Source organism: Ochotona curzoniae, unplaced genomic scaffold (genome assembly GCF_017591425.1).
Source record: "Ochotona curzoniae isolate NIBS_2020 unplaced genomic scaffold, NIBS_Ocur_1.0 scaffold_3835, whole genome shotgun sequence".
NCBI classification, from domain to species: domain Eukaryota; kingdom Metazoa; phylum Chordata; class Mammalia; order Lagomorpha; family Ochotonidae; genus Ochotona; species Ochotona curzoniae.
Window position 1 is genome coordinate 29,479,570 of NW_024467114.1, and position 25,566 is coordinate 29,505,135.

The following is a 25,566-nucleotide window of genomic DNA, read 5'->3' on the forward strand; positions in this document are numbered from 1 at the left end:
TCTGACTAGAAGAGTAACAAAGAAGATTGTATCAGAGAGAAACAGAGACATTCTTCTCCTCTCCAAAACACAACCTACTTGAGAGGCCAATGTGGAAGTTCAAAATAACCAGCAGGTGTATATGACTGTACTGAAAGAATCCAAAAATTAACTGCTGGAGATACCCACCTCTTTCACTCTACCCTGCCAGTCCTTGAGTTGACATTGAGAATGAATGAAAAAGCATTAACCATGGTGAGGTAGAGGAGAGCCCACATCACAAGCGTTGTGTTAGGTCATTCCTTACCCAGGCTCTAAGCAGGCACCTACTGGATGCCGTTCAGATGCTCCGAGAAAGGGAACAAGGGCGAATTTGGACCTGACTGTCTTTACATCACATCCCACATTTCATAAGTGAAATGTGCCAGTGAGTCCATGGCTGTCTGAAAAACACGAGTTTAGTTGTTGTGAATTTAGAAGGTGACAGAACACAAAACTGAACCAGAGGCTCCGATAGAAGCCCAGCTACAGAACTGTGCCTCCTGCATATGCTTGGTGTTTCTAAAACCAGTATGAAGGGTGCTTTTTAAAAAGGAAAGAAGAAAAAGAAGGTGTTTATGTGTAATTTAAAAAGAAGTATTAAAATGGTAATTGGCACATCTGGAGTTTGACAGAAGGAATTGATTACCCTAATATCTTAACGTCTTGCAGTAAAACTGGTAAATTAGGGCTCAGGTGGCCATGCCAGACTTACAGATAACTGTAAGCGGTTATTAAAATGAGCATTACTAGGAACACATAGTTTTGGTTTCAGCTCACTCTCCGAACCAACATAAAAGTAACTGCCAATCAATGTAGGTTCTATAAATGATTCAAGGCATGGGCTTAGCAAAAATCCATTTTCTTGTAATTTTCTAAGAGGCCATTAGGATGTGCCTTAAGCAGTTTTCTACTCAAAGAGCAAATCTCCGTGATGATAATAGCATTGTTAGGTTTCATACAATTTACAAAAATTAGCAGATATCCTTGCACTTCTCTTTGCCGGGATTGCTTATTCTAATGCTCACGTTAGCTCCTTAATGTCTTCAGAAATGCGTAAGCTCCCTTTTGCAAGGAATCCACTGCCTAAGCACTTCCACCTTCATTGTTTTTATTTATTTTTACACATAATCTTTTTTTTAAGATGTATTTTTATTTATTTGAAAGGCAGAGTTAAGAAAAAAAGAAAGAGACGAAGATCTTCCTTGAACTGGTCCATTCCCCAAATGATTGTAGCAGCTAGTGCCGGGCTGGACCAAAACCAGGAGCCTGAATCTCTACCCAGGTCTCCCACCTGAGTGACAGGGGGTCTGAATACTTGGGCCATCTGCTGCTTTTCCAGTCACATAAGCAGGGAGCTAGAACAGAAGTAGAGCAGCTGAGACTCAAACTGGTGCCCATCAGAGATGTTCCTGGCATCCCAACAGATAGCTTAACCTGCAATAGCACAAGGCCAGCCTTTCCCACTGTGTTTAGCCATGTGAAAGCTCTGCCAAGGTGGGCTGCTGTTTGTAAAGCCAGACATCTCATATTGATGAATTTCTTTAATGGTTCTTAACTTTCACTCTTCTCTGCTTAACTCTCAGCTAGTACAGTCATCTCAAATGCAAATATCTTGGGTGTTAACATGTGGGAAAAAGGGGTTCTAGGTCTTGCTTTCACCCAGTCCATATCTTTGTGAAGCTGTGTGGCTTTAGATTGTATCACATAGGAGCCAGGGTAGACGATAAACACAGCAGTTCCCTCCAGCTTTAACACTGAGTAATAACAGTGTTATCATTGGTTGGCGTTATTCACCTTGGACGCAACTTTGGTTCTACTTTATTCATGATTATTTATAATACGTGTGACAGAGTCATAAGCAGAAAGCCAAGCAAGCATGTTGTGGCTCAGGGAGTCCGTGGAGTTGAACATTGTGAGTCAGAAGGAAACAGCTCCTCAGCAGCACAGCCACAGCAGGAGTCCTGGGGGGAGATGTCTACCTCTGCAGTTGCAAGAGAACTCCCCAGGTAAGGGGGTACTCAAGGTCATGTGGACACCACACAAGACACATGGACCACCAGCAGCCTTGGCTGGGCAAAGGAAAACCAGGCGGGGAGGAGCCGCACCACGTGGTCCCTGCAGGAGGAGCTGCCTGCTTAATCTTACTCCGCAGGCTCCCAGCAGAGGTCCCTGCATGAGCCAGGAAGCCTGCAGATGGTGCGAGCCCAGTCATGGCAGTGCCACCTGCAGAACCTCCAGCTAAACTATTGAGTCGTCACCTTTGATGTTGTCAGATTGAAGGTGTGGAGTGGGCACTATGGTGCGGGGAGGGCATTACAGTGTGGTACACACACATCCCATATCAGAGGGTGTGGTTCTGCTGCCAGCTGCTCTGCTTCTGATCTGTCTTCCCACTGGCATGCCTGAGCTGCAGCTGGTGATGGTCTAAAGACTCCCACCACCCACGTGGGGAACTCAGATGGAGTTCCTGGATCCTGGCTGTGGCCGGCTGAGTCCTGGCTAGTCCAGGCATTGGAGGGCTGAACCAGCAGGTGGAGAATCTCTCTTGTTCCCTCTCTTCTCTAACTCCCTCTCCCTCTCTCTGTCACTCTGCTTTTCAAATAAATGCTTAAAAAACTTTTATTTGTTCTCCACTTTTGTTTGTAGAAATGGAATGGAGTAAATCTCTTATATAATTCTTGATTCATTTTCAAGAACGGAAGCGTTTTTTTCCTTTCTAAAATAAATCAGCCCGGGAGGCAGTATTGTGTATTGTTGTGATATTACAATATATATGATCTAAAAAGCTATACAGTAGGTTAGTTTTATTTATTTATTTTTAAAATGTTGTTACAGGGACCAGCGTGATAGCCTAGTGACTAAAGTTCTTTCCTTGCATATCCCAGCTGCTCTGCTTCCCGTCTAGCTTCCTGTTTGTGGCCTGGGAAGGCAGTGGAGAATGTTCCAAGGCCTTGGGACCCTGCACATGTGTGGGAGACCTGGAAGATGTTTCTGGCTCCTTCGAATTAGCTTAGCTGTAGCCATTGCAGCCACTTGGGAGTGAACCAGCGGGTGGAAGAATTTTCTCTCTATATCTCCTTCTATTTGTATATCTGCCTATCTGATAAAAAAAAATCTTAGAAAAAATGCTATTTTTAACAAGATGAGAAGGAAATAAGTAGAAGTAGAAAAGACACGCTAAAGAAAACTAGGTGGCTTTGTCATGAGAAATGAAGTTGATTATTTTAGCTATAGAGAATAAGGCTTTTCTCTTATGCTTACTTACAAGAGGAAAAAATAACCTTCAACCTATGCAATTATTCCTACTTTGATGGTCCTCTAAATTTTTACCCTTTGGGTCAGCGTCCATCACTTTTGGGTATGGTCAGCTCCAGCCTGCCCCAAGGCTGGTCGCATAAGCCTGCTGAATTTGGTGTTTGTCCACCAAGAGGGACGAGGCAGGCGGGTGTGTTGGCTTCTTCTCCACACCAACACAGCATTCTTGTCTTGGTGACTGATGAATGATCCTGGCTGTCCTCCCCAGATAGAGAGCTGGCACCAGGCTGACTGCTGAGTTCTGAAGATCACTCCCCTTGGTGGTGCCATAATGGTTCCTTGTTCTCCCAGTCTCGGAGACAGCTCTTCCCTCTCTGCCTGTTAGCAGATTTGAGGCACCCACAGCCCATCTCCAACAGTACATGTTCTTTTTGAGAAGTGGTTGACTGACAGGTTACCTCTCCTTTTTTTTTTTCTTTAATGGCATACAATCATAATAAGTGTCTTAAAACAGGTATTCTGCACACAGTGAAAAGTGCATAAAATTCTCACCATCAGAGAAAGGTAACAGCACTAATACAACCCAAGAATAGTTGAATATGCAAGTAGCAAATGCTTTGTAAATTTTTCCTAACGCTCCCGCTGGGATCCAAAGAAAATTGCCTTTTTAAAAAAAATTCCCGCGATGCTGTCTTTTGTAATTAGAGCCATTAAGTCCAGATGATAAATAACTGTTCAATCACATAGTACAAAAGAAAATAGCCCTTTGCACTCATTGCCTCTGAGTCACATGAGGCCTGAGAGTATTGAGTAGAAGCCAGGCTGCCTCAGCCCTAAGGATTGTTTGGAATTCAGGAAATTAGGAAGCAAGGCAAGATCATTTATTTTTCTCATCTCTCCATACAGTCACGTCCATTAGGGATAGTAAGTGAAACCGACTTGACAAGCAGGTGAATAATGTAGAACCACAACAGAGTGCGTTCCAGAAAGCCAGATTTGGGAGTCATGGGCTTTCAGAAACTCTCAGTGCTCAGCAGACAAATGTCATTGACATCACTTTCCCTGGGAGCTGGATGCTGCTGGTCCCCGTGCCCAGGACGGCCACATGCCGCTATGTGAGTGCCTGCTCCTTCCGGTCTGTTTGCTGCACATGAGCAAGTATTGAGGAACAGGATCCTGAAGGTTCCAGCAGAGGCAGATGGAGGCATGGGAGAGACACAGCAGGAGGAATCTGGTTTCCTAGTGGAGAAGCTGAGCCTTGGCCGCCTCGTGCCTTGGGATTCCCAGGAAGGTGTTTTCAGTGAAAGAGCTGGATGAGCGGAAGTAAGTGTTCCCTGTGCGTGAATTCAGTATTAATTGCGCACCCAAGGTCAAATGGAAGTTAATGACCATTTGCACACCAGAGAGCTGAGAAAATCCAATTTTTATTTCTTCTTCCTAATGACAAGGAGAGACAGTAATTTTATTTAAATTGGTTTAAGTTTCAAAGCATAAACATCAAGGTCTTCCTGGTCCAGTTTTTTTTTTTTTTTTCAATAAGTGGAACTTCCTGGCAAGGCTCAACCTCCTTTTTAAAAGATTTATTTTTTAAAAAATTTATTTATTTTTAAGTACTTTTTAAAAAGATTTATTTAAGTGGTCACAGTGGCTGGAGTTGTGTTGATCCAAAGCCAGGTACTTCTTCCGGGTCTCCCATGTGGGAGCAGGGTCTCAAGGCTTTGGCCTCTCCTCTGCTTTCCAAAGCTACAAGCAGGGAACTGGATGGAAAGTGGAGCAGCCAGGATAAGATTCTGTTCTCATAAGGGATCCTAGCAGATGTAAGGTGAGGATTTAGCCATTAGGCTATCATGCCAGGCCCTATGTTGTTTTTGCTGTTATTAATTTATTGGAAAGATGGATCCGATTTATGGAGAAAGGGAGAGACAAAGATCTTCCCTCAACTGATTCACTCTCCAAATGGCTGCAATCGCTATAGCTGAGCCAATCTGAAGCCGAGAGCCAAGAATTTCTTCCAGTTCTCCCGTTTGGGTTCAGGGTCCCAAGGTTTTGGGCCATCCTCTGCTGCTTTACCAGGCTACAAGCAGGGAGCTGGAAGGGAAGTGCAGCAGTCAGGACATGAACTGGCACCCATATGGGATACTAGGGCCTGCAAGATGAGAACTTAGCCACTGAGCCATCTCACCAGGCCCTGTTTGTCTTGTGTGTAGTGGCTCTGTTCTCGCCCTGCTGGATTAGTGACACCAAATTGGAAGCCAGCCCTAGCAATCAAGGCCATTCTATCTGATTGAGGTTGTGCCTTTGCTAAGCTGGTCTAGGCAAGCAGCTGGCCAGGAAAGTCCTGAGGCTCACAACTCCTTTGTTCTCCCAAAGAGGGAGGGAAAGAGGGATCTGCCTCCCATATAAAGGAATGATCTGTGCCACTCCAGGGTCAGAAGCAGACCCCAAGGGCAGACCACCGAGCTAAGCACCTGATTACCCCTTCCGCATACAAAGTCTGTGTATCCACCTGCATACACCCTGTAGCCCAGCCTTCCATGTGCCTGACTGCAAGTTTGCATTTGAGGGTGCCTGGGTGGAGTTAGGGAAGGAAATTGGTCCGTGATCCACTTCCAGACCATGGAGTTCTGTGCCTGCTTCTCTGTTTCCCCCTAAGCTTAAAAAAAAAAAAAAAAAAAGAGCAACCTGGCAGTCTGTAGATGTTTTAAAGCATTAAGTGTTTTTTTTTTCTTTTTTTTTTTATTGTTGCTTACATTGTATTATGTAGTACAGTTTTATAGGCACTGGGGATTCCCCCCACCCCTCCCATACCCCTCCCCCCATGGTGGATTCCTCCACCTTGTTGCATAACCATAGTTCAAGTTCAGTTGAGATTCATTTAAAGCATTAAGTGTTAAAAGACTTAAGGAATTGGCAAAAGAAAATGATTGTGTGATTAAACAAAGAACCATTAGTGGCTAAAAATCCTCTCAGAGGCACGAAAATATTCCTGAAGAAGAGTAACCCTGAACCTAGTATAGTTTTTATAAAGTGGGGTCATTCTGCAGCTCCAGGCACAGTCGGGAAATTTGATTCCTATTGGCGCTGGGCTAACTATGGCAGATCATGGTATTCTCAATACCTCTGTTTCCTTTGGATTGATTTTTAAATTACTATCAAAAGGAAAGGAGGGAGGCTTGCTTAATGACTTGAATGCCCTGCAAGGCCGGAAGCTCGTGTCTTGGGCATGGATGCTAGGAAACTTCACCTCTCCTGAGGGGACATGGCTGTCTTCTCCATGAGGATACCGGAATACAGGGCAGGTGCTGGGTGCAGTGGCCAAGACTCTGCAGGAGACACCTACAAGCTGTTTCAGAGAGTCCGGCTTTGTGTCCTGGCTCTGCTTTCTGTTCTGGCTCTCTGCACCTGCACATCCCGGAAGCTTCAGTAGTTGGGTTCAGGAGTTAGATTTCAGTAGTTGGGTCCGAGGGGAGTCCAGGTTGTGCTCTGGGCTTTTGGCTGCAGCCTGGCACAGACTCAGCCTGAGGGATTCTGTGAGCCTATGGGAAGTAAACAAACCGTGGAATGGAATATCCTTCTGTCTCCTTCATCCCCTGGCTCTGCCTCTCTTCTTATCAAATACCAAAGCAAAGCAAAACAGCAGGGATCACTGAATAGCAATTGGTGGTTATTTAATTTCTTTCTTGAACTTTCTGCACTTTTTCTTCAGTACAAAATGACAGAAATCCCCCACCCAACCCCAGGGATTGTAAATTGACAAGTAAGAGCCATCAGAGGATATATCTTAGTCCTGCCATGATACAACTATTGCTTGTCATTCATCACATTAAACATCTAATTGCGTAAGAGACATGAAAATGGGGATGTTCTCACAAAACTGGAAATGACAGGAGCCTAGTTGGTGACTGCAAGGTAGCCAGGCCGTATGGTAGTAGTACAAAGCTGGAGGTAGAAAGCTCAGGGATGCTGAGGACCACCGGGAGCATCATCCCGTGCACTGTTCCCTCCTGTAACACACTCTCTCTCTCTCTCTCAACACTGGACAGTGCCTATGTCAGACAGCTTCTCCATCAAGTGGATGATCAGACCATGGTTCCACCTCTTTGCAACTTGCTGCTCATGAAAAACACTATATTTGTATGCTGTTGACAAGTGTGCAAGATCTGAAAAAACCTTCCCCCATAGAGTTAGAGAGGTTTGAGCAGGGCACTGGGGCTGCAGTGGTTCTGTTTACAGAGGCAGAAACAAACAGGGTTGAATCCTTTATAAAGCAAGTCTGTCTCTCTTTTCTAAACAGTCACATCAGAATTCTTACTCTAGGGACCCAGCAAAATTTCCTTTCTCCAAGGGGGTGGGAGTGCTCGATTTTAATTTGCATAACAATTACCCACAGACACTTGCTAACAACCTTGCTTCCAGGACCATGCCCCTTGGGACCTCCTGTGAGTGTGTGCCCAGGTCCCTTGCATCTGAATTTTAAGAAGCCTTTAGGTAACCCTCCTGGGACCTAGATGCCAGACATTGACAACGCATGCCAAGTCCTGTATGATGTGCAGACTCAGGAAGCGAGTGACATTTTGTGAAGGGTGTGCATTGGTCTAAGACACCAATCATGACAGAATCAAAAATATATTTCTCTGTTCCTAACTCGTTTGTTGGAGGTCAGCCTAACATCTCAGTGCTTTCCTACCAGAACAGAGATTTTTCCTCAAGGGAACAGAAACGGAATTATAAAGCTGTCATGACTTCAGCGGTGGCAAAAGCTTTTAAAATGAAGAGAATTCTTCCTTGGCTTTGTTTGATGGACAGAGTCAGGAGTGAGCAAACATTCTGACTTGAGATTCTACATGAGACATGCCAGGAAGATGGGATTTGGAGCTGATTTCCACTGATGTAGAAAGGACATGAATTGAAGACTGGCTCCTCTGACGTGCACCTGCCCCAAAGCAAGGCTTTGCAAGCTGTGAGCAGAGCCCAAATTAAGTGAACTTGATATGCTCATAATGTTCTTGTGCCAAGAAGTAGCACATTTGTCTCCTTGAGGTGCCACAACCCACAGCATTCACTGTAACTTAGATGAGTTGGAGAAATTTCCACCCTCTCAGAAGAATAACTGTGAAGCATCTGGGATTGCCCTGGGAATAGGCAGTAATTGTTAGAGAGGTTCTCTGTCTTCATCCACCGTGGCTGCCATGGAGGGCACTGCAGGACAAGGACCATGCTCTGTCCTAGCCTTAGAGGCTCTGCTCGTCTTGGCTTGATCTGTAGTTGTGTCTACAAGACTCATTTCCCTGTTTCCTAGTTTTGGAAGTGGACAAAAGTACAGGTTCACCCTCAATGTCATCATCCAGATTGGAGTGGACAAGCAAGTTATCCACTGTGTTGTGGAGCAGCAGGGATGGGTTTAGGGACACTGGGGAGCATCAGTAACCTCTTGACCAGCACAGCTAGTCTAGAGGCTCAAACACCTGCTACCTGGAACCCCTGAGTCTTCAGTGTCATCGCTGAAACTGACCAGTGGCTGTGAGTGGACACCCAAACCTGATGATTGGAGCTGCTTTGTTTTGCTCATTATAATAGGTGTGTGTGCGTCTGCTAATGCCATGGTTGGTATTGTAGCCAGACAGCTTCATGAAAGGATCACATTGACTTGAATGGCCTCTTCTCCTCCTACCCAAAACCCTTGCCAAGAGAATTTTCTTGGAACCTACCCAAGTGCACTTTTTTTTTAAAATGACCTTGATTCTTTAAGAATGTCATGCAGAAAAAATACCCCATGCTTTTAACCATTTATTTTGAAATCCAAACTACATGGACTTTTATTTATTTGAGAAGAAATCTGGCTCTTTGCCCTAAATGTGGACTGGAAAAATGTGCACGGTGGCCAGTCTCAACGAATGGTGCTGAAAAACCTGTATCTCTACTCCCTGAAGAGGGAAATTGGAGCCTTAGATCATATCATATAAAAATCAACTTAAAATGGACTCATGATTGAAATGCGAGCCCTGCAGCTGTAAGTCACTGAAGGAAAATGGAGAAAGCTCCATGACTTAGGTTTGGACAATACTCTTTTTTTGGACAAGGCTTCAGAACCATAGGCAACAACACTTTAAAAATGGAACAACAAATTAAGATGCTTCTGCACAGCCTAAGAAGCAATTAGCAGAACAGAGAGATAACTTATGTAGTGGGAGAGAATGTCCATAAAGCATGTGGCAGGAGCTTAAAATCCAAGGCAATAATATAGTAACCAAAAGGAGTTAATAATAATGTGAGGAATTCTGACAATTCAACAGCAAGCAAACAACTCTCTTTGAAAAACTGGCCAAGGATGGTAGGCTTAGAAGAAGACATACAAATGGCCTTCAAGTTTATGGACAAGTATTCTCCATCACTGTCTGGGAAATACAGATTAAATTCACCATGAGATAAGCCCCCATCTCTCCCCCCACACCTTTTTATCTGTTGGGATAGTCATTATCAAAAACACAAAGGAATATGGAGAAGAGGGAAGCTCTTGCTCAATAATATCTTTTTCAGATATTATTGCATAAGGATTACACTTAATTCTAGCTTCCAAGAAGTATAAGAAAACATACCTTTTAGAAAGCAGATGTTCCTGGTTTATAATGTTCCCTGTGTAGCTGTTAGTATCACATGATATACTATGTTATAAAATGGTATCTTAGTTTCGTTTTGGAATCAGAATTAGTGTATTGTACAACTTTAATTGTCATGCTGACTTGCTGTAAAAAAATCTAGAAACATTTTGTTACATGATATTAAAGTTAATTTTCACTGGTTAAAAAAAAAGTCAGCATGCGATCAGGCCTTGCACCTGCAGGTATGCACAAGGACCAAAACCAAGCGTGTCCCGCAGCGGACTTCGGATGCAGTGCAGCCTCATTCACAGCAGCCAAGGTCTAAAGTCAGCTTAGATGTGTGTATGGATCCGCGTGCGGATGGATCAAGGCAGTGTAGCACATACAGGCCGTGGAGTACTAGCTGTCCTTTAGAAGGGAAATGTTGCCGTTTGTGACAATAAATGGAACTGAAGGGCATTAGGGCAAATAAGTAAGTGGGGCATAAAGAAAACAAATACTATCCAGTGTCCCTTATTAATGGAATATGACAAAGCTGAACCTGCAGTAGAGAATTGAATGCTGGTCACTAGAGATGTGGTGTGTGGAAACACTAACCAAAAAGTGTAAGTTTCAGCTAGACAGGACAGCTACATTGCCAAGATCTGTTACATAGATCTGTGACTCAAGTGACTAAGAATATATTGCGTACTTTGGAAGGGCTAAAACAAACAGATTCTCCATATTTTCACTATAAAAAATGACAAATATGTGAGATGTCGGATACTCTGGCTTGATGCATAATCATTCCAGCATGCGTAGGTACATCCCGCCCTCCATCTCTGCTGCTTCTGCCACCTACGCATTGAACCAGTCATGGATTCAAAACATTTGCAGAAGTAGTTCCAGAAAGTTCCAAAGGGTAGAACTCCAGTTTGCTACACACCCGGGCACACCGCTGAGTGCGAACAGATGAGGTGACATGCAGGCACACCCACTGCTCCCTCCCCAACCTCCCAGGTCCTCATCCATCCTGCATTGGAACGTTGCCCATCCATTATCTTGCTTCCATGTACCATGTAGCTAGACCTTAAAATAGCAGCGTTTGTGCTTGGCTGTATTGTCATTACTCAAACAACACAACAATTGTTTACATTGCTTTTGCATTAGGTTTAAAGTGTCATAAAGGATGTGCGTTGGTCTTTTTGCAAATAATGTGCCCTTTTGTATAAGGCACTTGATGTACTGGTTTGAGTCTCAGCTCTGTCACTTCTTGATGCAGCTTCCTGCCAGAGCACCTGGGAAGCAGATGACAGTCCAAGAACTTTGGTCCCTGCCACCTACATCACAGACCCAAATGAGTTCCAGGCTCCTGGGTTCTGCCTGATCCAGTCACAGCTGCTAGCATGCATTTGGGGAGAAAAGCAGTAGGCAGAAGATGTCTCTCTCTGTTTCTGTCACTTTGCCTTTCTAATGAATAAGTAACTCTTTAAAAAAAAATATTCGCCACTTGGAGATGTAGAGATTTGCTGAGTTTTCTATTTTCAACCACTGCCCTGTGATCCTCGTGGCTGCTAATCAGTACTATTTTAGCAGCTTCTGATTTGCAATCATCCCATGATGAACAGTCTGATCAGGATATAGCTGCAGCCTGGGGTGAGTTTAAATCCACCCCCTTTGGATCACTCAGGTCCTGGCAGGCAAAGAGCCACATGTTGCCCCAAGGTCCCTATAGAGGTGCCCGGGGCTTGAGCGCCCCCTGCTCCCCATGTAGTGTACTGCATGCAGCACTTTGAGGAGGGCAGGCTCCATCACATGATCCTGACCCCAAGAGCCTATGCAAACCTCTGAGCCCTGGGACTGCCTCCCATCCTCAGGAGGCACAAACCTGCACCCTTCCTGCTCCAGCCCTGCTGTGCTACCAGCTGCTCCTCTATGCAGAGTCCTGGCAGGCAGGAGGACAGGCAGGTGCCGACTTCAAGGCCGTCCCTGCTGGAGGACAGTGCTGGCATCTGCCTGAAAACTAGCAAGCCTTGTCCTCTGTGTCCCCTCAAACATCCATCTGCCCAGCCTCGCCTCTGAGACCCGCATCCAGCTGGAGGGGACCCAGCTCGTAGCTCTTTCCTTCCATTGCTGCCACCTCCTTATCCTTGCAGGTGGCAGGGACACAGCCTGACCTCCCTCCAGGGGCATGGCTTGGTGGCCTTTCCGTCACAGGGGCCTGCCATCTGTGGGTTCTTGCTGAGCAAGAGAAGAGAACATTTCCTTTGCAGATTCTCTTTCCCCTTCCAAGCCCAGTGTCTGGCCACAAGATTGTATCTGGGTAGGATGTCACACTAGAAATATAACTTTGTTTTTTTTTGCATTCCTTATCTTCTGCTCTTCCCCCAATGGTGGGTGGGTCTGATTAGGGGAAAAGTCCTAAGGCAGAGGAGAGAAGCACGTCCCTTGTTTTGTGGTCCGTCAGCATACTGCCCTTGGTTGATTACTTTGCCTCTGTCACTCCATACCTCTACCAGTGTGGGTGGCTACTGTAGGAATAATTTTGTACTTTTTTTTCCTTTAAATTCTATTAGAACAGATTCTGATAAGGGTTAAGGAAACTTTTCAGACCTTTGCTGACTCCCCATGAGCTTTTCCACCCTTCACTTGGTTTTTCGGTGATTCTTCTGCTGTCCATGTCTGTGGACGCCAGCACTGCGGAGGAATTCGGGGTTGTTCCTCAGCACGTTCTGGAACACCCCTGGAATTGCCATCTAAGACTGAGCAGTGGACTGACTGACAGTTCAGGCTTGTAAACACTACCATGTGCCTGTGTGGAAGAAAGTTGTCATCAACATGATCTTTTTAAGCATAGGTTATTTGTGTGCTATAAAACCCTAGTTTGGACAGGTGTGGGGATACCCAGCATCCTGTATCAGAGTGACTGGGTTCCTGTCTTGGCTCGGTGAGCAGCTTCCTGCTGATGCACACCCTGGGAGTTACCTGGTCACCCACGTGGTTGACTTTCTGTCAACCGCATGAGGGACCTCAGGCTTCCACCTTGGCCAGCTCCAGCTTTTGTGAGTGTCTGGGCAGTGAACCAATTAGTGGAATATGGAAATATGCTCCTCTCTTTGACTCTCAAATGAAGAAAATAATTTCTTTTTTAAAGATTTATTTTTTATTGGAAAGTCAGATGTACAGAAGGAGAAACAGAGATCTTCTATCCATTGGTTCACTCCCCAAGTGTCTGCAACAGCCAGAGCTAAGCCGATCCAAAGCCAGGAACTTCCTCTGGGTATTCCATGTGGGTACAGGGTCCCAAGGCTTTGGACCATCCTCGACTGCTCTCCCAGGCCATAAGCAGGGAGCTAGGTGGAAAGTGGAGCAACTGGGACATGACCTGGCATCTATGTGGGATCCTGGCAGACAGAAGATGAGCATTTAGCCACTAGGCTATCACATCAGGCTCATAAGTAATATTTTTTTTAAAGTAGCCTTAGTGGCCAAGATCTGACCAGTCTGGGTTTTCTGAATTAAATTGCCCAAGACAGAGTTGTGTAGAAGCGAAAAGCAAATCAAGAGATACACATTCAGTCCTGGTGGAGCCACTTTAGGGGATTCGGTGGCTCCAAGGGGCTCTTTTTCTTATCTTGTGAAATGGAGCTAATGGCAGCTGAACTGGCCGGGGGCATGGGAGGGGCTGAGCGAAATGCATGAAGCAGAGAGCTTTGCACTGGCTCTGAGATCAGTTCTGCTTTTGCTGGTGGAGATGAATCTTTATGATTTAGTCCCAACTGAGCTTGTGATGGGTAGAGCTGTGGAATGCCCTTGGGTCTTCCGAAAGGAACAGATAAGACACTGTCTGAAAATGTGGCCGCTCCTCCCTTCTACCCGTCACTGTCGCAGCTTGTCCACAATCTGTCTGGGAACAAGAGCACGACCTTGAAAGGCGCTTAAACGACTGAAATCTTTCTGCCTCATGAGAAAAATACCCAGGAAAGTGATGCCAAGGTCAACTTGATTTTTTCTGTGTGTGTGCATGGACTTTTTGTTTCAGTTGAACAGTATGCAAGCAGTCTTAAGTGTGCTCAGGGGATGTGTCACAAAACAGGGCCCTGGGGTCAAATGCTTGTCACCCGTGTATTGCCTTGGCCACAGGCGCGAATTGAAGGACCTGCTGGGGGGACTGTTGACTGCAGTGACATTGTGACAACACTGAATGGCACGGATAGTCACACAGATGGGAGACGCATTGCTGTCCGGGAAGGCCTGGATGCAAGTTCTAGTGCTGCACCTGACTCTAGCTTCCCACTGATACGCACCCTGGGAAGCAGTAAGTGATAGTTCAAGTGTGTGCAGCCCTGCCAACCCGTGTGGGAGGCCCAGGGGGAGCTCTGGCTCCTGGCTCTGGTCTGACCCTGGCACTTGCAAAAGGGTGATCTCCTTCTCTGTTTTCGGTCTATTTGCCTTTTTGTCTTAATGATTGATTTATTCATTTGAAAGGCAGAGTTACTGACAAAAGGAGAGAATGAAAGAAAGAGAGAGAATTTTCCTTCTACTGGCTTAATCCCCAAATGGCCACACTGCCAGAGCTGGATCCATGCAAAGCCAGGAGCCTGGATCTTCTTCCAGATCTTCCACATGAGTGAGGAACCCAGGCACATGGTGGTTCATCCACTGTGTTCCCAGGTGCACTGGCTGGGAGCTGGATCGGAAGTGAAGTGCCCATGTGAGGTGCCATGTTGCAGACAGCATCTCCATCTCCCTGCCTCTGCCTATTAATGGGATATTAAAAAAAATAATGAAGGAAGTGGAGGAGAAGGAGGTGAGGGGAGTCTTGGCTGCACTTTGAAGAGTAAGAATTGAAGTGGAACCCTGTGTGCCTTCAGTCAGCGTGGGTCCTGCAACCAGCAAGGCAGCGCAGGGTGACTAGAGGTTGCGCAGGCTGTGGCATCTGATGGAGGGACGGGAGCCTTTTGCTCTTCGCACTGTGGTCTCATTGTGGTGCCTGAGTCAGTGCAACTCCAGCGCCTCGCTCTTGTAAAGCTGGATGCTTCTAAAAGTAGCACGGTTGCTTTCAGAACACTGAATACCTGCTCTGGAGGCCCAGAGGTTAGGAAGTGTGGGCAGGGCTGTGGGAAGGGAGCATGGAGGAGCACTTTAAAATGAGTGTTGAGTGTTGAGGCAGGAAATTGGCATACCCCTTGGGGAGCCTGCATTCCACATCCAGGTGCCTTGTCCAAGTCCCCATTCTGCTCCAAATTCTGGCTTCCTGCTGATGCACATCCTGTGGGTGGTCCAGGAAGGCTCAAGTGATTGGATTCTTCAAGGCCCAGAGTTCTTGGCTCCTGGCTTCAGCTTGGCCCAGCCATGCTGGCAGGGGTGTTTGGAGAGTGAACTAGTAAGTGAGCTATCTCACCTCTCTGTTTCCCTACCCTTCACCTCCCACTCAGCTCCCTTCCTTTCTCTCTCTTCTCTCTCTCTTTCTGCCTTTCAAATGAAATAAATCAAGTTTTCAGACTGACATCTTATAAGAAACCTGAATATGCGCAAAAACGGCTATACCAGACCAGGAGGAAGTACCCATCCCCTCTAGGACCTCAGAATGCTGTGTGTTAAGTTGATGTATGGGCAGGGGAGTTTAGCAGACAGGAGAAGGGGTACCTGGTGACACTGTAGTGAGGGCATCCTGGGCCTGAGACATGGACGGTACACTTTGCAGGGAAAGTCCGTGAGCTAGTGGGCTTGCCCTCAAGGCTTCAGGGTGATGGCCGGCCAGCATCGAGGGGCACAGGGCAGCAACAGGTCCCGGCTGTCAGACTCACTCACCTCCAGACCAAGCCCTATAGCCTCGGGGTCGCAGAGCCAGGGGCTGTGGAACTTCTCAGGGTTCTCTGAGTAGGCGGTGCCCATCACCAGCTTCCCCAGGGCAGCTGAGTGAATGGTGCATCAGAGAGGCTATGACAGGAAGGTAAGCACCAAAGAGGTTGTGAGGTAGGAGGGTGGCAGGGTGGCAGAGGAAGCAGAGGGGATATCAGAGGGAGGAAGGACAGGGTGTAGCATCAGGTCTGTGAGAGGTCAAGGCTGAGGCTGCCTGCTTTGACACTTGGTGGATCTGTGCTGTAGATACCAGGCCCCTGAGGCTGAGGCCATGCCTGGGCTCCCATGCCTGTGTCTGCACACCCTGCTAAAGGCTCAGTCCTTGCAGCACCTGCACCTGCCATAGCAGCTTGTGCGAGGCACACGCCCTGCAGCTTGTGGCGTTAAAACTCTCCCCATGCACCTGGGATCGTGGGCCCTGAGGTGAGGGACAGGAGAGAGAGAGCAGAGACGGAGAGCAGAGAGCTGGGAAGCAGCAGCAAAGCAGGAAGTGCAGACAGTGATGCCAACAGAGCAGGAGCCAGTCAGACCTCCCAGCCAAGAGGCCCAGAAAGAGAAGCCTGGACATGACCTCCCTTTGTAGAAGCCCCGAGGATAATCAGAGGACACAGGAAGGAGTCTGATAGAGAGGCTGGGGACCGATGTGGAGGCAGCCTGCAGAGAGTGGGAGCCATGGCAGAGAGTGGGTGGGGACAGATGTAATACCAAATGGGGTGGCATGGCCACTGAGTACTGCCCCGGGTTTTCAGATCTTAGCACAAACTGCAAACACAGCTATGAGCTAAGGGTCCCACTCCCTTGCTTTCTCTTTGCTGAGTGGAGGAGATCCAGGTACTGGGACTCCTTGGTAGCTCTGTACTGGAGTGGAGAATACTCCGCTGGTGTCCTGGCATTTCTTACTGTAGTCCTGGTCCAGCTTGCCCCTATGGGGAATGTGCAGTGTCATGGAGGGGCGTCCTTAAGTCAATATTGTGGCCCTGTCCAGGCTGGCACAATGAGACAGCTGATTGTTGACTCAGCGAGGAACTGGTCTCTGCCTCCTGTGGACTGAAAACAGGACTGTGTTTTCCTAACATTTTTATGTCCACAACCCATAAAACACATCAAAGACCCTGCCCGCTACACACACACACACACACACACACACACACACACACACATCTTGTTCACTTTTGTGAAGAAAAAAAAAATACTAGGTGCCAGGCATTTTTGACCTTAAATTTCTGTGTCCCATCCTCTAATTCTATGTCATCTGAAAAAGAAAAAAAAAAAAAAGGAAATTGGTAAGAGTCCACCATCAGGGTTTGCCAGTGTGGCATCTGCTATGCCACTGCATCCTTGGCAGAGATACGCAGCCACAGACACACACAATTTACCCATAAGGGCTAGGACCAGTGGCTTCACCTTGCTGGTCTCGGTTGCCACATCCATAAACTGGTACCAGCTTCATGTCCAGTTCTTCACCTGGACGTGATATGCGACCCTTTATGAACCAGCCTTTCATCTGTGAAGATGCTCCCGGACAAATGAAAGACTCCATTATTATCAAAATGTAACTCCTCACCCAATAGCCAACAAATACTTTTTCTTGATTATATTTCATCTTTTTGTTTTCTTAATGGAGTCTTGAAATGCTAAGTTTCCATCTCCAGTATAGATTTTATTTGTTTTATAAGCTTTTTAATTTAAGGAAAGGTTATTTTAAATGCAATTTGCTTATTAATTTTTTTGATGATTATTTTTTGCAAAAGCAAAGTGACAGAGAGAGGACCAGATAGAGACAGAGATCTTGTAGCTGCTGCTTTATTCTGCAACCCAATGGCCATGACTGTTGGGGCTGGGCCGGACTGAGGCAAAGCCAGCAGCCTGGAACACCAGCAGAGTGCCCTCTGCACAGGTGGCTGGGGCCCAGGCACTGTGCCATTTTCCACAACTTTCCCAGGCCTTTGCCAGGAAGCTGAATGGGAGGCAGAGCTTCTGGGACTCCACCTGGTTTCTGATAAAGGATATAGATGTTGCAAGCTGTGGCTTAGCCCACTGCACCGTGATGCCAGCCCCTCTTAAGATGTTCTGTGTCTTCTTTTTAAAATTTGTGTTTATTTGAAATGGAGCGTAAGCCCCAAAATCAGAGAGCCCTCACCCACTGTGTTCACCTCCCAGTGGTTCCCGTAGAAGAAGAGGCCAAGAGCAGATTGCAGGTGGGAGCTAGCAGCTCATTCCAGATCCTGTGCCATGGAATGGCAGGAGCTCCCTGGACCATAGCTGCTGCCTCCCTGGCTGTACATTAGCAGGAAGCTGCGACCAGGAGCAGAGCTGGGTCCCAAGTCCAGGGCTTAACTCCTCAGCCAGCTGGCCAATTGTTAAAGGCTGGGCTCAGCTCTGATCACCTAAGAGCGCAGTCATTGTGTTAGCAAGCAAGGCTCCTAACACAGCGCAGTTGATGTGTTAAGGTTTTCTGTCACTGTGGCTCTTCCCTTGACAGAAGGGAGCAGAAATTAGAGAGGCATGATTCTGCAAGGACACCTGTCCTCCGTGTGCTTCCAGGAGGTTCTTGGGAGAGTTGTTGAGAGAGTTTTGCTGGCACCCATAATGAGAAAGATCGTGAGATCATGAGAAAAGTCATGGGAAGGAAAACCTTGTTGCCAGTCCAAGACCACAAGAAAGCGCTGTCCAGGTTAGCCCTGAAATCCAAGAGGCTACCAAGGGGCTTCATGATGACGCCTCATGGCTCACCTGCAGATAACCATGTTTAAATGGGCCGCTCCTAGCTGCGTCAGCGCCAATGACAGTGGACTCTATGCGTGCTGTTGGAAAGTACACGCTTTTTTTGAAATATTTTTATTTATTTTTATTGCAAAGTCAGATATACAGAGAGAAGGAGAGACAGAGAGAAAGATCTTCCGTCAGATGATTCACTCCCCACTGAGCACAACGGCCAGTACTGCGCCGATCTGAAGCCTGGAGCCAGGAGCACTTCCTGGTCTCCCATGCAGGTGCAGGGTCCCAAGGCTTTGGGCCATCCTCTACTGCTTTCTCAGGCCACAGCAGGGAACTGGGTTAGAACTGGCAGCCATATGGGATCCCGGCACGTTCAAGGCGAGGACTTTAGCTGCTAGGCCACCGCACCAGGCCCGGGGAGTACACGCTTTGAGTCTCAGTGCCTGTGTCTTCTGTAAGCGGGGAGTGGTTTCTTGCTTTTCATGCTCTGCGCGTTGAGAGATAAGGGGATGGTTTGTGTTGGCTGCAAGCAAGGCTCCTAGAAGCCTGCATTCCTGCGGACGTGTTCTGCTGCAGAGAGGCCGTCCCAGAATCAATATTTGTATAGGAAAATTTCCCAAGCCTCCCCCTGCTCCCGATCAGATAAAAGAAGAATTAAAGCTGTCAAACCTAAGTAACTGCTTCCTCCTCCTTCCATCACCAGGGCCTCCTCCCAAGGGGAGGAAATCTCTGCTTATCCAGTCCGTGCACAGAGGGGTCCCCCAAGCCCTCCCTTTGAGACACGTCCATCTGGACATTTCGTGCCTGAGACTTCATGGCATGGTTATAAATCCTTGGAAATCAGGGTTTCAGTGCATTTTTGTTCCCATGTGGTAGATGTGAACTGCAGGCAAACATGCATTTTTTTGGTACTAGGATTGTGTGTGTTTATTTTTAAGGAAGTAGTGTTATTTCTAGGCTGGAATGGAATCCTATGGTTGATTTGTCGTAAGAGCACTGAGCCCAAAAACCCAGCAGCACCTTGTAGGACGCAGGCTGAGAGATGATGAGTTAATCCCACCCAGAGCCTTCCTGGCTGTGCCACTCTCCTCTCTGGGTCTGTGAAGTGGACAGCAAAGACAGGGCAGCCGGTGCAGCGCTGCTGTGGATGGGGAAGCAGCAACTTGAGGCCGACTTCTCAGTCTCCACTTTACTTCTTCACTTCTCTGTTCCTTTAATTGCATTTCTGCATATTAAGAATTATGTCAGGGGGCCGGCGCCATGATGTAGCATGCCAATTCTGGAACATCCATGTACCAGCATCGCAAATGGGTTCTGGTTCAAATCCTAGCTGCTCTACTTCCAGCCTAGCTCCCTGCCTGGGAAAGCAGTGGAGGATGATCCAAGTGCTTGGTGACCTGCACCCACATGAGAGACCTGGAAGAAGCTCCAGGCTCTTCGTTTCAGACTGGCCCAGCTCCGGCCACTGCAGCCGTTTAGGGAGTGAACCAGCAGATGGAATATCTCTTTGTCTCTCTCTCTCTGTCTCTCTTCTCTGTCTTTGAAATAAAAATAAGTAAACCCTTTTGAATTAAAAAAAGAGAGAGAATAAGAAGAGGAATTATACCAGAATCTCAATAATCAGGAAGCTTTCAATCCTAGGGTTTTGATTCGTTGTCCTGCATGTTCTGTGACCTAATGTAGTTAGGCAAAAAAAAAAAAATAATAATAATTCACTACACCACAGACAGACCAGAGGCTCCTTTAAAGACAAGCATAAATCTAGGAGGATAAAATATTCTAAAATGTCAATTTCTGAGATTTCCCTCAAGACTAAAACTTGAAAGAGTGAAAAACTAGAAAATAGCACACATCAAGTGCCAAAGGATGGTTGGTGATAAAATGAAATTATTCCATATCAGTATATTATCTGACCCTCACAGAAAAGACTTCTTACATGTAGGTTTTAGGGGGTTTTGTTTGTTTGTTTTTAAGATTTATTCATTTATTTGAAAGAGTTACAGAGTGTGGGAAAGAGAGAGATCTTTCGTCTGCTGATTGATTCTCCAGATAGCTGCAGCGACCAGGGCTGGGCCAGGTCAAAGCGAGGGGCCAGGAGCGTCCTCCCCAGTCTTCCCTGTGGGTGCAGGGGCCCAAGAATTTGGGCCATGTTCCACTGCTGTCTCAGGCACATTAGCAGCGAGGTGGATTGGAAGTATAGCAGCCGGGACTCAATCTGGTGCCCACATGGGATGTCAGTGTCACAGGTTGCAGCTTAGCTTCCTGCAGCACAATGCCAGCCTCCCTTATGTGTGTTCAGTTGGTTGAGTATAATTTGTCCTACAGCTCCTTGTACTTGAAGGGGCGTTTCATATATTTTCTGCATTTTGTTTTTCCCTTTTGTAGTCCTACTTCTGGTCTTACACAGAAAGCTGGAGTTTTTTCCTTTGTTCTATTTCCTCTCCAATGGGTGAACTGTGGCAATTGGAGACCCCGTTTGAACAGTTCTGAATGGGGCTTTGTGAGCAAAGCTTGTGCCCACGCACACTTGTTCCCACCTGGCCTTAGAGGCACGGCTGGAGGGCTGCCTCAGCCCGCTCTGTGACGCTCACTGGGCCCCATAACCTCCTTCCTGTCTCCTTCAGCACTTCACAAAGAAAGCCACAGGTAGTCAGAGGTGGTGCAGGCAGCTTGGGCTGCCTCGGCCCCTGGGAGATGAATGGCTCGGCCCCATGAGCATTGGCAGTGGTGTACTGTGTGTTCTGTGTTGTGGGCGGGCACCGCAGAAAGCAGCACACTGCAGTAGGCAAGGATGGAAAAGCAAAAGGTACACAACGTGACTGTTGTTAAAAAGGCACAACATGGAGAGTGGGGTTTAAAAGTACATAGAATAATGGCAACTCCATCGGTGGCAACCCAGCAGGAGAGCCGGCCTGCTTTGGACAGTTAGGACAAAAAGCATGAACATGCAGTGGGTGGATTCAAGGCTTTGCCACTCTCCTTAGGGCCACCACTTCTCCCATTCATGTCGTTGACCAGTTGTTTCCATTTTGTCTTTAGAAAGCAGCAGCCAAATCTTCCTGCTTCTTCCACTCATCACATCTGCCAGGTCGGAGCTGTCACCCCTCCGGCAGTAGTGGTCTGTGGGCCTCCCAGTTCTCCTCTCGCTTCCCTCAAGCCCGCTGTCCATTAAGAAAGCCAGAAAGGTCTTTGGAAAGCCAACATCAAATCATGCAATTCTCAGTTTAAAACTCTTCATCATACCCCACATGCTTATACTCAAATCTATATTTGCATGGTCTCTACCATCCCTAGACATGTTGCCTATCTGGGGCTTCTGCCATGGGTAGTTCATTCCTTCTCTCAGATCTTTTCTCAGGGAAGCACCTTTGCCTCATCTCTGAACTCCCCAGCTGGTTTTCTACCAATTGTTCCTTTGTTCCCTGCAGTCCATCCCGGCCTGGGCTTTCCCGTGTCTGAAAATGACCATTACTAGTCATGGTCTTTGTGATTCACTGACCATTGCCCAGAGAGGGTGCTGTGGACTGTGTACCTTGTGATGTCAGGGATTCACCCCTGTTGCTCACAGGTGTAACCCTAATACCAGGCTCCTCGCAGATGTGCCGTAAATGGGAAAAGGAGGGGGCCTGTTCTGTAACAAGAGAAATCCTGCAGCTTCCATGCTCAGATCAGAGACACATCAGATACCCTTTTGACGCTCAGCATTAGTAGGCCAATGGAGAGTCAGAGGCAACTCAGGTTCCAAGAGGCCCTTTAGTATGAAGCTGGGGTTCACACTCAGGAGAGCAAAGCTCCAGAGAGATGGAAGAAGGGGGATAGTGGAATGAGAGGCTTTGGGTAGAAGTTGATGGCACCTGCTGAGCAAGGGACCCAGGAAGAGGGGAGGGAAGAGAGAGGCTGGCTGGAGACCTCATGGCCTGGAGTTGTTGCAGTAACAGCACTAAGATCATGTTAAATAGGGTGCTTCCTTCATCATCTGGCGTGTCAGCAGCCACCCTGCAAAGCTATCACTGAAATAATGCCTATGGCTGCTCTCACAGGAAGCGAATGGGAGCCTCTGTCTGAATCCACAGTGTGTTCTTGGGGAAAAAAGCACGAGGCTGATAACAATGAGGGCTGGGTGGGCCTAGGGGAGGGGCAGAATGGAGGTCGACTCCCCCAGCGCCACCAATGCCATGAGTGAGACAGTGTGCAAGGGGGTGCCTAGTGCCATCCGTTAACTTTCCATCCCAGTGACCAAAACAATTGTCCTGATACTTACATTTTGGTCATCTAGCTGAAGCTTGCAGTCCAACTGCTGTCTGAAAGAGAATCATCTGCAACATTTGCTTATTAGGGCTGAGTTTTTAAAATATTGTTCTCTCTGTTTTTGAGCAGTTGAACAAGACGAAGAAAGCAGTGTTAAACACGTAAACACCACAAAAGCCGAAGATGTCGTGGACTCTCAGGTACCGTGGGAGCTGTGACAACAATTCCCTGGGGCCCTTTTGTAAACAGAGGTGACTCCGTAGGTGTATTGGCAAGGGGCGCAGGCTTTCCCTTCTGTCTTCCACAAGTATTTGTGCTACTGCAAAGAAAGCATTTGGTTTTCATCTAAAGGTAATCACAAAAGTGGCCCTAAATTGCTCATCCTATTTATACCGTGATTCCTGGGATAGAGGCAAGTGTAAGAGACAGAATCACAGGCAGGAGGAGTTGAAAGAGATGGTTCCCCCTCCCGTAGTCAGGAGAAGTAGTAAGGGGAGAAGCACAGAACGGGCAGGTGCAGCAGTAAGTTAGGCAGTCGCCACCCATCACCCCACATCTGAGCACGAGTTCAAGCTGTGCATGTCAGGCTTCCTGCCCAGCTCTCTGCCAGCACACCTGGGAAGGCAGCAGGAGATGGCCCAAGCCTTGGAGCCGGATCCTGGGGAGTGAACCAACAGATGGAAGAGCTCTCTGTCTCTGTCATTCTGCCTTTCAAATGAAAAAAAAAAAAATCTCAAAGTAATGATAATAAAAGGAAGAAAGGTTGCCCTGAGGGTACCACATTCCCTGAGGATGGTGGGAGCTTACTCAGGGGAATAAGGTGGCCGGTGGCTCCCACAGCTGGGATTTCTCACTTTACAAAGATCTGTGTCAGGCATGGATCTGCTTTTCTGGAGCAACTTTTCCTCTAAATGTGGTATAAGAAGTATGGCATCCTCGTGCTGTATGAACTGTTAGCTTTATACCAAAGGGGGGGGTTAGAAGATTCCCCATCTGATTAAACTATAGGTTCTGAATCTATGAATTCCTTCCAGAACCGTCACGTGGATGCTTTCAGTCAGGTGGCACAGCCTGTAATGTTTCCACCAATTTAAGTTGTTTTGCTGTGATAATATTCAGAAAGATGCAGTAGGCAAAACTCATGGCGAAGTTACTGCCCAGCGTTTCACACAAACTCAGGTAGGAAGTCCTAGCTCAGGGTGTCAGACACCTTCTCAAAGATCTCCACAAATCATTAACTCATTAATGGCACAAGTATTATTAAACATCAGCAGGAAGCGATTCTTTGTTTTGAACTTACTCTGTGGGGCCGAAGTCTAGAGACAATTTTATTTCTCGAAAGGATGCTCAGCTCCTGATGTAGGAGTGCTGTGATTCCATCCGGCAGCAGTGACTCAAGTTACTTTTACAAGCTGTGGGTAAGAACAAAATCATGTGAGCAGCGACTCAGGGACAAGCTCGGGAGTAGACCCTGTGTGTGGGAAAGCCAAGAGTCGCCTTCCCTGGGAGCCATGATAGGGTTGGAGGCTCTAGGAAGCAAGACAGCTGGCACATGCTCTAGTTGCTCTGAGATGTGATCTGACTCCTCCACTCCCCAGCAGAGTCCCCTGTTCAATTAGCTTCCTTCTACAAGCTCATCTGTCTAAACACTCTAGGCACAGAATCCAAGTCATCATCTTCAAGAAGACATTCAGATGGTCGTGGTCAGATCCCTAAGAGGTTGAAAGTACAGGCATGTAGTTTACACGCAGTATGCACCTGCTACCTACTGTGTGTGGAGAGTCGATGAGAGCCTGTGTGCTGGGCTACACGGTACTTCACACACCTTAGCCTTCACTCCAGAGCACGCTTTAAGCAAGGCCAAGTGGAAACTCACTACTTCTTCCCCTCCTATAATGAAATATGTGATGAGGGGAAATGGCCCCTCAGCCATTGGAAATGTTGGGTGCATCTTGGGTTTATGTGGTCACCAACCCCAGGGATGGTGGGCCTCACTGTCCACAGGATCACCCACCCTCAGATGTTGGCCCCTTCCATTCTCCTCTCACTGAAGACAAGTGATCCCATATCAGACCGCCTGAGTTTGACATCTGGTGTCACTCTAAACTTCATCATCCTGTTAATGCACAACTTGGGAGTCAGCAGTCAGAGATCAAGTCATTGGGTTCCTGCTGCCCACCTTGGGGAACTGGATTGAGTTCCTGGCTCCTGCTTTGGGTTAACCCAGTCCCAGCTGTTGTGTGGACATTGGGAGAGTGAACCCTGTGGTTAGGATACAGAGAAATATCTTCCATCCCCTGGTTCATTCCCCAAATGACTGCCGTTTCGATGTCTGAGCCAGTCCAAAGGCAAAACTAGGATGTCCATCTGGGTTTCCCATGTGAATGGCAGGGGCCCCAGGTGCCTGGGCCATCGTCCGCTGCTTTCTCAGGCACACTAGCAGGGAGCTGGATCAGAGGTAGAGCAGCCAGGACTCACACTGGTGCCCTGGTACAAAATGCTAATGTCATAAGCAGCAATTTAATCACAACATGCCCCCCCCCATAATTTTTGTAAAAGGCAAAATAAAATAAAGATCTCATTTCTGGTGTGCAGAGGATAATTTTACTTGGATTTGCATCCCAGCACTTCTTCCTCATATTTGATGCCTCTGGGTGAGTTGAACAGCAGGTGTAAATGGACGTTCCCGCAGGGTACCACCACACTCCTGTCACCATAGGAGACATAGTTTTCTTTCCTTTTTTTTAAAAAAACAAATTCTTTATTGATTAAATGATTGATTTTGTAAGTTCTAGTGACAGATATGGTTCCATGGATCTTCTATCCTCTGGTACACTCCCCAAACAAACACAAAACCTGAGACTGGACCAGACTGAGGCCT

General features: G+C 47.1%; 1 protein-coding gene across 1 annotated transcript in view; it reads left to right on the plus strand.

The window, feature by feature from the left end:
• The window catches only part of RAPGEF5 (Rap guanine nucleotide exchange factor 5), a 205,712-nt gene that overhangs the window by 82,403 nt on the left and 97,743 nt on the right, over positions 1 to 25,566 (plus strand). Inside the window, exon 8 of the mRNA XM_040965145.1 lies at positions 22,812 to 22,885. Within this exon, the coding sequence (XP_040821079.1) occupies positions 22,812 to 22,885 (74 nt within the window). The remainder of the gene's footprint in view (positions 1 to 22,811; positions 22,886 to 25,566) is intronic.